Raw genomic sequence first — 11,253 nt, forward strand, 5'->3', positions numbered from 1 at the left:
AGTGCTTGCTCAAATGTAACAGAAATTTGGCCTTAACACAGGTTAAATGCTCTCTTGCAGGTCGTTGGACAGATGATGACAGAAAAAGAGGTACGTTATTTTTTTTTTTCATTACCTTCCTTCCCATTTAGTTTGTTCCAAATATTTGATGTATGTTACATGCAGCTTAAACAGAAAAAGCATGTGTGGAGGAATCAATAAATGTTGTGAAATTCTAAAGGGGTTTCTTTAAGAAATAAATAAATATACAAGTCACCCTCACAGAGCACATGTACCAAAAGCAAACAATAATCAGAAAAAGTCATATCATACTACATTTTATTATCCAAAATTAAGGTTAATAATGTCTGTATTTCATAACCAAACCCATAATTAACTAATGTACAAAAAACTTTTTCCTAATGCAAAATTTAACAGATTCTTTCCATTTCTTTCTATGGGATATTTAAGATTTGACTCCTGCCTCAGTGTTTCTCTTTTTCTTACTCATTTTTCTCATACTCTCTCTCTAGTTATGAATGATATAGTGGCCACTATGTTCAATAAGGCTTTTCTAGAGGAGCTCTTGCGGCCGCAGGATCTGTACTCCCACCGAGCCCTGCGGACAGTTTTGACACGGCTAGCACACGCCTCTATAATGCGTCTAAACCAGGCCAGCATGGATAAGGTATGAACGTCTCGGTTACGTACGTAACCCTCGTTCCCTGATGGAGGGAACGGAGACGTTATGTCGAACGACATATGGGGTCTCACTTGGGAGGCCAATCATCTCTGAGTTTAAGAGAAAACGCCAATGAAAATTGGCTAGTGGATTTAACATACCTGAGCCACTCCCCGTGCCTACGGGTATAAAATAGGCGACAGGTGCATCCACTCATTCAGGTTTTACGCTGAGGAGCCGAGAACGTGTCCCGGCAACAGCGAATGGTTCAAGGTTGTGGCATGGGGACATAACGTCTCCGTTCCCTCCATCAGGGAACGAGGGTTACGTACGTAACCTAGACGTTCCCTATCTGTCGGTCACTACGAGTTATGTCGAACGACATATGGGGTCCTATGGAAAACGCCACAACCTGAACACCGTCACAACCCTGTGGCGCTGCAATTGTCGACAAGCCGCAGCGTGTCACCAAAAGCTACGCTTAAGGTCGTGACCTTCCCAAAGCCCCAGCGCAAATTCACTGACCTTGGTACCGAAGGGGGACCAAAAGGGTGAGTACATCGCTGCTGGAGAAGGCCATGCTGCTGTTCCGTCCACAAAAAGTTTTTGGAAGGGATTTCAACCTTCAGTGAAAGATTGCTTCAAATCTTCCCTATTTGTTCTTTCAGCTTGGCAGAACGATGGGGAAAGCGAGCCTTAGGGAAAAGGTCGCTACGGAGACCACATCCTACCTGTAGGGAGGTGACATGTGGAGATACTAATATGGACTGACCCAGGGGGCAGTACTACATATGGAATGATTACCTGAGGCAGGTCCTACCTTGGAGTAGGGATGGAACAGCTGCCAGAAGAGACTGACAGAGCGGGTCTGTCAAGGGAAGACACGGGTTTACTAAGAGGGAAACCTTACCGTGGAAGAATACACATATGGGATTACCCATAGGGAATCAAGCCATATGGACACCTAGCCCAGTACAGGGGCTGACCGGAACTCCGGGCATGCTAACACCAGTACTGGGCCTGGCGCCAGACTGCTCCGCCAAGTCTGACCGCCGAGGGTGCTGGAGGATGCTCGACCAGGGTACACCAACCGGGGAACTCTACTGGGAGAAGAAAGGCGCTCGCATCCCCGTGTTAGGGGGAATGGCGCAGCAAGCGTGACACCGAGCCAGTCCTTCCCGCCAATTACCTGTTACCCAACACACGGGAAGAAAACTGGGTCTACACGAAGGTTGTAAAACCTCACAAAGGTGTTAGGTGTCGCCCAGCCCGCAGCTCGACAGATGTCTGCCAGAGAGGCACCGTGCGCCAGCCCATACAAGGAGGCCACACTCCGTGTGGAGTGAGCCCTCACTCCCAGGAGGCACGGTTCGCCTTGGGAATGGTACGCCAAGGCAATGGCATCCACTATCCAGTGGGCCAACCTCTGCTTGGAGCCTTCCCACTTCTGCTGACTTCTAAAGCAGACCTGGAGCTGCTCAGAGCTTCTGAAGCTCTGGGTGCGGTCCACGTATATGCGAAGCGCTCTTACGGGACACAGCAACGCCAAGGCTGGATCTGCCTCCTCCAGGGGCAGCGCTTGCAGGTTCACCACCTGGTCTCGGAAGGGAGTGGTGGGAACCTTGGGCACGTATCCACGCCGGGGTCTCAGGACAACGTGAGAGTAGGCCGGCCCGAACACAAGGCACTCTTCACTTACCGAAAATGCTTGGAGGTCCCCGACCCTCTTGATGGAAGTGAGCGCGACCAGGAGCGCTGTCTTGAGAGACAGGAACTTAAGCTCGACTGAATCCAGCGGCTCAAAGGGGACCCCCCTGAAGTCCAGCCAGAACAATAGAGAGGTCCCAGGAGGGAATCAGGGGTGTCCTAGGAGGATTTAACCTTCTGGCACCCCTCAGGAACCTAACGATCAGGTCATGCCTCCCCAGGGACCGGCCGTCCACTGCATCGTGATGGGCTGCAATGGCAGCCACATACACTTTCAAGGTGGAGGGTGACAGCCTACGCTCCAACCTTCCTTGCAGGAAAGAAAGCACGACTCTGACCGAGCATCTCCGGGGGTCTTCTCGGTGAGAAGAACACCAATTCGTGAACAGACTCCACTTCAGAGCATAGGCCTGCCTCGTAGAGGGGGCTCTAGCCTGAGTGATAGTGTCTACCACCGCCGGTGGCAGATCACTTAGGTCTGCCGCGTCCCATCCAGAAGCCACACGTGGAGGTTCCAGAGATCTGGACGCGGGTGCCAAATGGTGCCCAGCCCCTGAGAGAGGAGGTCCCTCCTCAGGGGGATGCGCCAGGGAGGGGCTGTCACGAGGAGCATGAGTTCCGAAAACCAGGTCCGGGTGGGCCAGTAAGGCGCAACCAACAGGACCTGTTCCTCGTCCTCCCTGACCTTGCACAGTGTCTGTGCGAGCAGGCTCACTGGGGGAAACGCATACTTGCGTAGAGCCCGAGGCCAGCTGTGTGCCAGTGCATCCGTGCCCAGGGGGGCCTGGGACAGGGAATAGTACAGCTGGCAGTGGGAGGACTCGTGGGAAGCAAACAGATCTACCTGGGCTTCCCCGAATCGACTCCAGATCAGCTGGACCGTCTGGGGATGGAGTCGCCATTCCCCAGGGAAAGTGAGCTGTCGTGAGAGCGCATCGGCTGCACGATTGAGCTCCCCTGGGATGTGGATAGCGCGCAGCGACTTGAGCCGCGTCTGACTCCAGAGGAGGAGATGGCGGGCGAGTTGAGACATGCGACGTGATCGTAGACCGCCCTGTCGGTTGATGTACGAAACAGCCGCAGTGTTGTCCGTGCGGACCAACACGTGCTTGTCCAGCAACAGCGGCCGAAACCGCCGTAAAGCTAGATGCACTGCCAGCAACTCCAGACAGTTGATGTGCCAAAGCAGTCGAGGTCCTGTCCAGGACCCTGAAGCTGCCTGCCCGTTGCATGTCGCGCCCCCAGCCCGTTTTGGAGGCATCTGTTGTGACAACAACATGCCGGGACACTTGTTCTAAGGGCACGCCGGCCCGTAGAAAGGCAAGGTCTGACCAGGGGCTGAATTGGCGGCGACACATCGGTGTGATGGTGACACGATGTGTACCGCGGCGCCATGCCCATCTCGGGACTCGGGAGTGCAACCAGTGCTGAAGTGGCCTCATATGAAGCAACCCGAGCGGCGTGACTGCGGCTGCGGATGCCATATGCCCCAGGAGCCTCTGAAAGTGTTTCAGTGGTACCACTGTCCTGCCTCTGAAGGAACTCAGGCAGTTCAGCACTGACTGGGCACGCTCGCTGGTGAGACGTGCCGTCATACTCACCGAGTCTAACTCCATACCGAGATAAGAGATTCTCTGTGCAGGGGAGAGCTTGCTCTTCTCTCGGTTGACCTGAAGCCCCAACTGACTGAGGTGCCGGAGCACGAAGTCCCCTGTGATCGCACAACTCCTCTCGGGACCGGGCCATAATGAGCCAGTCGTCGAGATAGTTGAGGATCCTGATGCCCACCTTCCCAAAGTGGGGCAAGGGCGCCCTCCGCGACCTTCGTGAAGACACGGGGAGACAGGGAGAGCCCGAAGGGGAGGACCTTGTACTGCCATGCCTGACCCTCGAATGCAAACCGCAGAAACGGTCTGTGACGAGGGAGGATCGAGACATGAAAGTACGCGTCTTTCAGGTCGATCGCTGCAAACCAGTCCTGGGGCTGAACGCATTTGATAATGCGTTTCTGCGTCAACATCTTGAACGGGAGCTTGTGCAGGGCCCCGATTCAAGACTCGCAGATCCAGGATAGGTCGAAGGCCACCGCTTTTCTTGGGTACGATGAAGTAAGGGCTGTAAAAACCCCGTCCTCATCTCGGCTGGAGGGACCGGCTCGATTGCATCCTTCGCCAGGAGGACAGCAATCTCCTCGCGCAAGACAGAGGCGTCCCGGACTGCCACCGAAGTCTCGAGCACGCCATTGAACTTGGGAGGTCGCCGGGCGAACTGAATCGCGTAACCGAGTCGGACCGTCCGAATGAGCCAGCGTGACGGGTTGGGCAGCGCAAGCCACGCTCCCAAACTCCGTACAAGTGGCACCAAAGGGACAGTCGACATACCCGCAGTGGTGCAGCGATGGGGAGCTGTGTCGGATGGCCCAGAAAGCATCGCGTTCCGAATCATCACAGCCACACTCCCCGTGTTCCCGGAGGAACTGGCCAGAGACGCGCGTGGAGAGGCGTTGCGTCTCCGAACCGCGACCTCTTGACCGCTGGCGCGAAGGGGGGCGTCGTGGGTGAGAATGAGGAGGCAGTGCGTCGCTCATCGTCAACCCACGAGCCTTGCAACTCGGAGGAAAGGGAAATTGCTCTTTTATTGAAAAAAGTGGGTGCCGCCGGCCGTTGGACCAGCGGCGGAACAGAAAGAAACGTAAACTGAAGATTCTCCACCCGGCCCTCCTCCGGGGAAGGAGGAGTGGCGCTGTTTCCGCCAACTCCTGAAGAGCAGTCTCCCACATCTCCGAGTTGCCCGTGTCAGGGCCGCTTAGTCGTCTTCCTCGAGGACTTCGCAGCCGGGAGTGACACGGGGGGCGCCGCTCTCCTGCGCGGGGCTCGACGCGCCGGCCTCGAAGAACTCTCAGCACGGGGGCGGAGCTGGTGTGTGAGGACGCAGGGGGGCGCCCACGGCGACGAGCAGGCTGAGGCGCTGCCCGCGACGGAATGGTGGCAACCGGAGGATCACGTCGGGGCAAGATGTGTTGGATGGCCTCAGTCTGCTTTTGCACTGCTGAGAACTGCTGGGCAAAGTCCTCGACAGTGTCGCCGAACAGGCCTGCCTGGGAGATGGGAGCATCAAGAAAGCGAGCTTTGTCGACGTCTCTCATCTCGGCCAGGTTTAGCCAGAGATGGCGCTCCTGGACCACTAACGTGGACATCGCCTTCCCGAGGGACCGCGCCGTGACTTTCGTCGCCCGTAAGGCGAAGTCAGTCGCCGTGCGCAGCTCCTGCATCAACCTCGGGTCGGTACCACCCTCGTGCATTTCTTTTAGCGCCTTGGCTTGATGTACCTGCAGGATAGCCATGGCATGCAGGGCAGAGGCAGCCTGGCCCGCAGCACTGTAAGCCTTGGCAGCCAGAGCCGCCGACAGCTTACAGGCCTTGGACGGGAGACGCGCGACGATTCCTCCAAGTGGCGGCGTTTTGTGGGCACAGGTGCACCGCAACCGCTCTCTCCACCTGGGGAATGTCCACGTACCCCCTGGCTGCCCCGCCATCGAGGGTGGTGAGGATGGAAGAGGGAGACGAGCGGCTTCTGGCCGTAAAAGGGGCCCGTCCACGGACTTCGTCACCTCTTCATGCACCTCCGGGAAGAAAGGAACCGGAGCAGAACGCAGTTGTGAGCCGCGCTCCGCGCCGAGAGAAACCAATCATCCAGCCGCGAGCGCTCAGGGTTGGGCGGTTTGTAGTCACCTCCAGCCCGATGCTCACGGCTGCCCGGGCAAGCATGGCTGACAACTCTAAGTCAGATTCGGCAGTGGCGACAACACCCGAGGGGGGCAGCCCCCGCCGAATCCTCATCCTCAGAAGCCGATAGCCCATCCCCCGATGCTGCAATCGACATCTGATCCTCGGGCGGTGCACCGAAAGACACGCTGGGGCCGCCGTGAGACGGCTCAGCAGAATCAATCGGGCAGCCGCACTGGACATGCGCTGCGGGAGGAGTGAGAGGTCCGTGGGGCGTGGCCCGGCGGAGAAGCTCTCACTGTCACCCCTCAGATCTCCCAGAGCGCCAGCCGGCGGTCCTCTGCTCGAGCCAGAGAAACCGGGACGGGTGGCGACAGAGGGGTCTGCTGCACTCCCCTTGAGGAGTGAGAGACGCGATCGCAGCGATGCCATGCTCATACGCCCACAATAGACGCATGAGTCATCCACGAGCGCTGCCTCAGCGTGTTGGACGCCCAGGCACTGCAGACAACGCTCGTGACCGTCAACCGCGGACAGGAAACGACCGCATCCAGAAGGACACGGACGAAACGGCATCTTGAAAAAAGACGCGAATCGTCCGTGATTTGCTCTTTTAGGAACTGCTCTCTTAGCCGAAGCGCCCAGGGAATCACTGCTGCAGGGACACCGCTGTAGTGCGCCGTCACGCCGACCAGGAAACAGCTCTCCACAACACAAAGATGAAACGGCTTTGTAGTGATATCCCATCAACTACTCGGCTCCGAAGCAAAAATCTGAATGAGGGATGCACCTGTCGCCTATTTATACCCGTAGGCACGGGGAGTGGCTCAGGTATGTTAAATCCACTAGCCAATTTTCATTGGCGTTTTCTCTTAAACTCAGAGATGATTGGCCTCCCAAGTGAGACCCCATATGTCGTTCGACATAACTCGTAGTGACCGACAGATAGGGAACTCACCCTCTCCCCAGGCAAAAACAATTGTTAATAACACTCCTTTTATGTTTGTTTGTTTGCATTGATTTTTCTTATAGTGTCAGTAATTATTATTAGAGAAATATTTACTCAGATTAAAAGTAATTCCTTAAAACACTTTAAGAAATAGTAAAAATGAATGGTGTTGATTGTACATGTACAGTATGCATCAGGCCAGAACTAGGACTGGTTGTCCAGCTATTTAAAATAAAAAAATGTGTGGGTTTTTTTTTTTTTTACTTGAAAAATACCAAGACTTTTAGAAAAGGCTTTTCATGAATAATTATAAACCTCACTCAAAACTTCATTTTGCAATGGAACAAAAAAATAACCTAAAATTCACTCACTCACAAACCAACCTTTTTGATTCAATGGAACATGAAAAATTTGTTCCTCTCTCAGATGGGTGCCATCAGAATGAGAGTCCACCTTATATCACTTGCTCATCAATGGATCTTTGGGAGTGAATGGGTGCCATCAGAATGAGAGTCCAAACCACTGATAAAAATATCACAATAAAGTATGTAAAACAAGTAATCCACACAACTCCAGACCATCAATGAATGTCTTGTTAAGTGAAAAGTTGTTTGTAGGAACAAAGCCATCAGTAAGTTGTTAAACTGTCACTGTAACTGTCATAATGATCCAATAAACAAATTAACTCATCTACATCTTGGATGGTCTGTGGGTGACTAAAGCTTCAGCAAATTTTAATTTTTGGGTCAACTAACTAATTTTTGGGTCAACATTTATACAAAATAAAATTTAACTAAAATATAAAAAATAAAAATGAAACCAGATGAAGAAAATGAATAAATAAAATATATATAAAATAAAACTAATAAAATATAAAAAGGAAAAAAAAAAGAATAAAATACAAAATGCAATTAAAAAAAACTAAACTAAATAAGATAAGATAAAGTAAGATAAAATAAAATAATTTGAAAATTAAAAAAGAAAAAAAAATGATAAATGTTTTGTCACCACACAAACTGGCTAAAATGAGTTTTTTTCTGGTAAACTTATTGCTACTTTTTATATACACAACGTATCATTTTACAATACAGTTTTAACAATTCTTCTGCTGTCTTGCATTATTACACATTAATGTTGTGATTATTTTGCTCCATTTTATAGTCTTAATAAAATAGTAAGATCAAGTATTCAGACACAATGTCATCATAAAACTAATAACTGTACTTCAGTAAAATAACTTTTACTGGTCTAGGAGGAAAAAGCAGACAGCATCAAAAAATATCAGGGGTGACATTTAAAACATGGCAATGTAAACAAAACAAGCAAAGAATGTAACTATATCAAGTTTCATGCCCCAGTGCATGCTGGGAAGATGCTGAATAAATGTTTTTTTTTTTTTTTAGTCTAGATCTATTTAAAAAAAAATGCAGCATGGTGACTTAAATTAAAACAAATCAGAGAAAACGCATTAAACACAACACAATGCATTACTTGTGTTTCTCACCATTGTACTTCTGAACATTAAGTAAACAAATTAAATAAATTTATATATGAACCAGTAGCATTTTACAATGTTCACAGTCTATATTTATTAGCAATTTCCTGTGTAAGTTTGTATTGTTGTCTTTATTGTAGCTTTACGATTTGATGACCATGGCCTTTAAGTATCAGATCGTTCTGTGTCCACGTCCAAAAGATTTACTGCTTATCACCTTCAACCACACGGACACCATCAAGGAACTGGTGAAGGATAATCCCAGCCTCGTTAACCAGATCAACGAAGCCCAGAGGCAGCTTATTGAGGTAAAAGTGCTGTGTCGCTCACCAAAAAGTAGCTTGCTTTTAGATTTTAAATGCAGTGTAAACGTCTTGTTTCATTATGAGTAAAAATATATAAATATATCTTCTTAAGAACTGTTGTAAAGATTAATTTTGTTGTTGTTGTTAAGAAATTCTATATAATATTCATCACACATCAAGTTGCTTTTCTGTGCCAATGTTATTGCTTTTTCTAGTACACACTTGCCAAATTTAAAAAGCACATTTTTCTAAGTATACACACCCTTATCCGATGGTGACTTTGAACTCATCCGACATACACTGCTGGTTCTCTTTCAAGATATGCAAATCAGGGTAAGTGGTTTGTTTATGAAGGCATATTGTCATTAGTGTTTGAAATGAATTGCTGCCAGATCATATGGTTGTATGCAAATCATTACTGAGTCATGACGTTTTTTTATCAACATTCAAGCACAGCCATTCTGTAATGTGCTTGTGGTTACTTACTGAGTGCATGAGATTATGTAATATGTTCTTTCTTCAGGTCTCAATTTTCTTGAAAGAGAAAATCCAGAACCCAAATGGCCATTTTGTGCTGCAGACCTCAGGGCCGGTGCCTTACGGATTTGAGGTTCCTGGTTTAATCAGGTAACGCAGATGAAGGTCAGAGGTCACAGGCAGGATCCTTATATTCTTATATTGAGTTTGTCATCAGTAGGTTTTCACTGGAAAACACAGAGGCTTCATGGAAATAATTTCACATTGTTACAGTTATACACACCCATACGCAAACAGTCACTTTGTTCCTTCAGAATTCCTTTAAACATTCTCATCTCACAGGTATTTTAATGCTAAAGGCCAAGAGGTGAGGAGGACAAGGTTTCCCAGTGGAGGAAACTACACAAGTGCTTTACGCCAGGGCTCATTTGACCTCTCTGGAGACAGGGTCACAATTTTGGGCACCAACATGTAAATATCAAAATTAGTAGTTAGGAATTATAAATGGTTTTAAAATTCCAATACTGTTAACATGTAAACAAAATATACTACATATATTTTTTATGTATTACAAATATTTAAGTATATTTAAAATACAATGTAAAATTAAATTAACCATGTTATCTACTAGAGATAATTATTTAATATAAATACATATTTGTAAAAAATCAGCAAGGATGCATTAATTTAATCAAGTTTCAATAAAGAGTTTTACATTGTTACAATTATTATTTTTTTTTTTATAAATTTTTATATATATATGTATGTATGTATATATGTTTATGCAAATCTCTGTTGACCTCTGTACAGGTACAACACACCCTCATCTCAAGAAATGGATCCATCAACTACCTCTAACAGCACAAGGAAGCAAAAGCAGGTACACCCTCACTGCAGGCATCATGCAAGATTCCAATAGTACAGCTCATGTTAAGAAAAAAAAGGCTACTTTAAATATGATATAACAATATAATATAACACAACTTAATATAGTTTAATATAACATAATATTGATAACGTAGATTTATTGAAATTTTATCTTTGCAACTCAATGCTCTCTGGATTTCACTGTGTTTTTGTGTGAATATCTGAACATGTTGTGGACAGGCAGATACAACACCCAATCCTCTGGCCACAGAGGAACTCAACCTGCTCGCTAAACTGATGGGTGGAATGGAGGTGCAGAAAATCTTGAATGTGGACGCTGGTTTCAAAGTGAACCTATTAGCCTTAGAACAGGAGGAGGAGGGCATGTAAGCATTACTAATCCAGACATAATCCTGCAACAACCCACACACAACCTTGAAGGCATGCTTGATTTTCTATTGTACTTTTATGCTGCTTCTTTATACTTTTTGGATCTTATATATAAATATATAAATGTAAAATATAAAATAATTTATTAAATAAAATAAGTTTACATTATTTAAATTCAATTTTAAGTTTATTCAGAACTTTGATTACAACAACAATAATAAAAAACCTTACCTGTTACCTTTAGCCAATCGACTTCACGCGTGGCGGGTGTGTTGCTGCGGACCCAAGGGAGTGCAGTGTCACATTTTGGTGCAATATGTACACGCGACACGTTCAGAATTAATAACCTTTTAATGAACTACAGAACAGTGCGAGTCGGAAGCACCGTGCTTTACGCAGGCAGGGCTTACATGCTCTGAGAACGGACACTGCACTAGTGATACAAAACACAAAGGTCTGTTAAGAGCAATACTTTTAATATAGACAAATTATTATTGGCTGGGCTACTGTACATTTTTTTTTTAATTCGCAAGTATTTTTCAAGCAAAATAAGTGCACATTTTTATCATGTGTAAAATTACTGATTAACATTGCTGATAAAAGCAGCTCGTTTTTTTTACACCAACAATATACTATAGGCAAACATCTTACAGAACTCAGGTGATTTTTCAAACTTG

General features: G+C 47.5%; 1 protein-coding gene across 1 annotated transcript; it reads left to right on the top strand.

Moving 5' to 3' along the window:
* The first annotated feature begins 8,883 nt into the window (after nucleotides 1-8,883).
* Nucleotides 8,884-10,716, top strand: LOC109067968 (protein OSCP1-like). The gene is made up of 5 exons (XM_019084840.2): nucleotides 8,884-9,175; nucleotides 9,366-9,469; nucleotides 9,662-9,790; nucleotides 10,130-10,199; nucleotides 10,427-10,716. Exons 1-5 carry the CDS (start codon nucleotides 9,164-9,166, stop codon nucleotides 10,574-10,576), a joined length of 465 nt encoding a protein of 154 aa, XP_018940385.2. The 5' UTR covers nucleotides 8,884-9,163; the 3' UTR covers nucleotides 10,577-10,716.
* Nucleotides 10,717-11,253: the final 537 nt, after the last annotated feature.

This window comes from Cyprinus carpio, chromosome B19 (assembly GCF_018340385.1).
Source record: "Cyprinus carpio isolate SPL01 chromosome B19, ASM1834038v1, whole genome shotgun sequence".
NCBI lineage: Eukaryota > Metazoa > Chordata > Actinopteri > Cypriniformes > Cyprinidae > Cyprinus > Cyprinus carpio.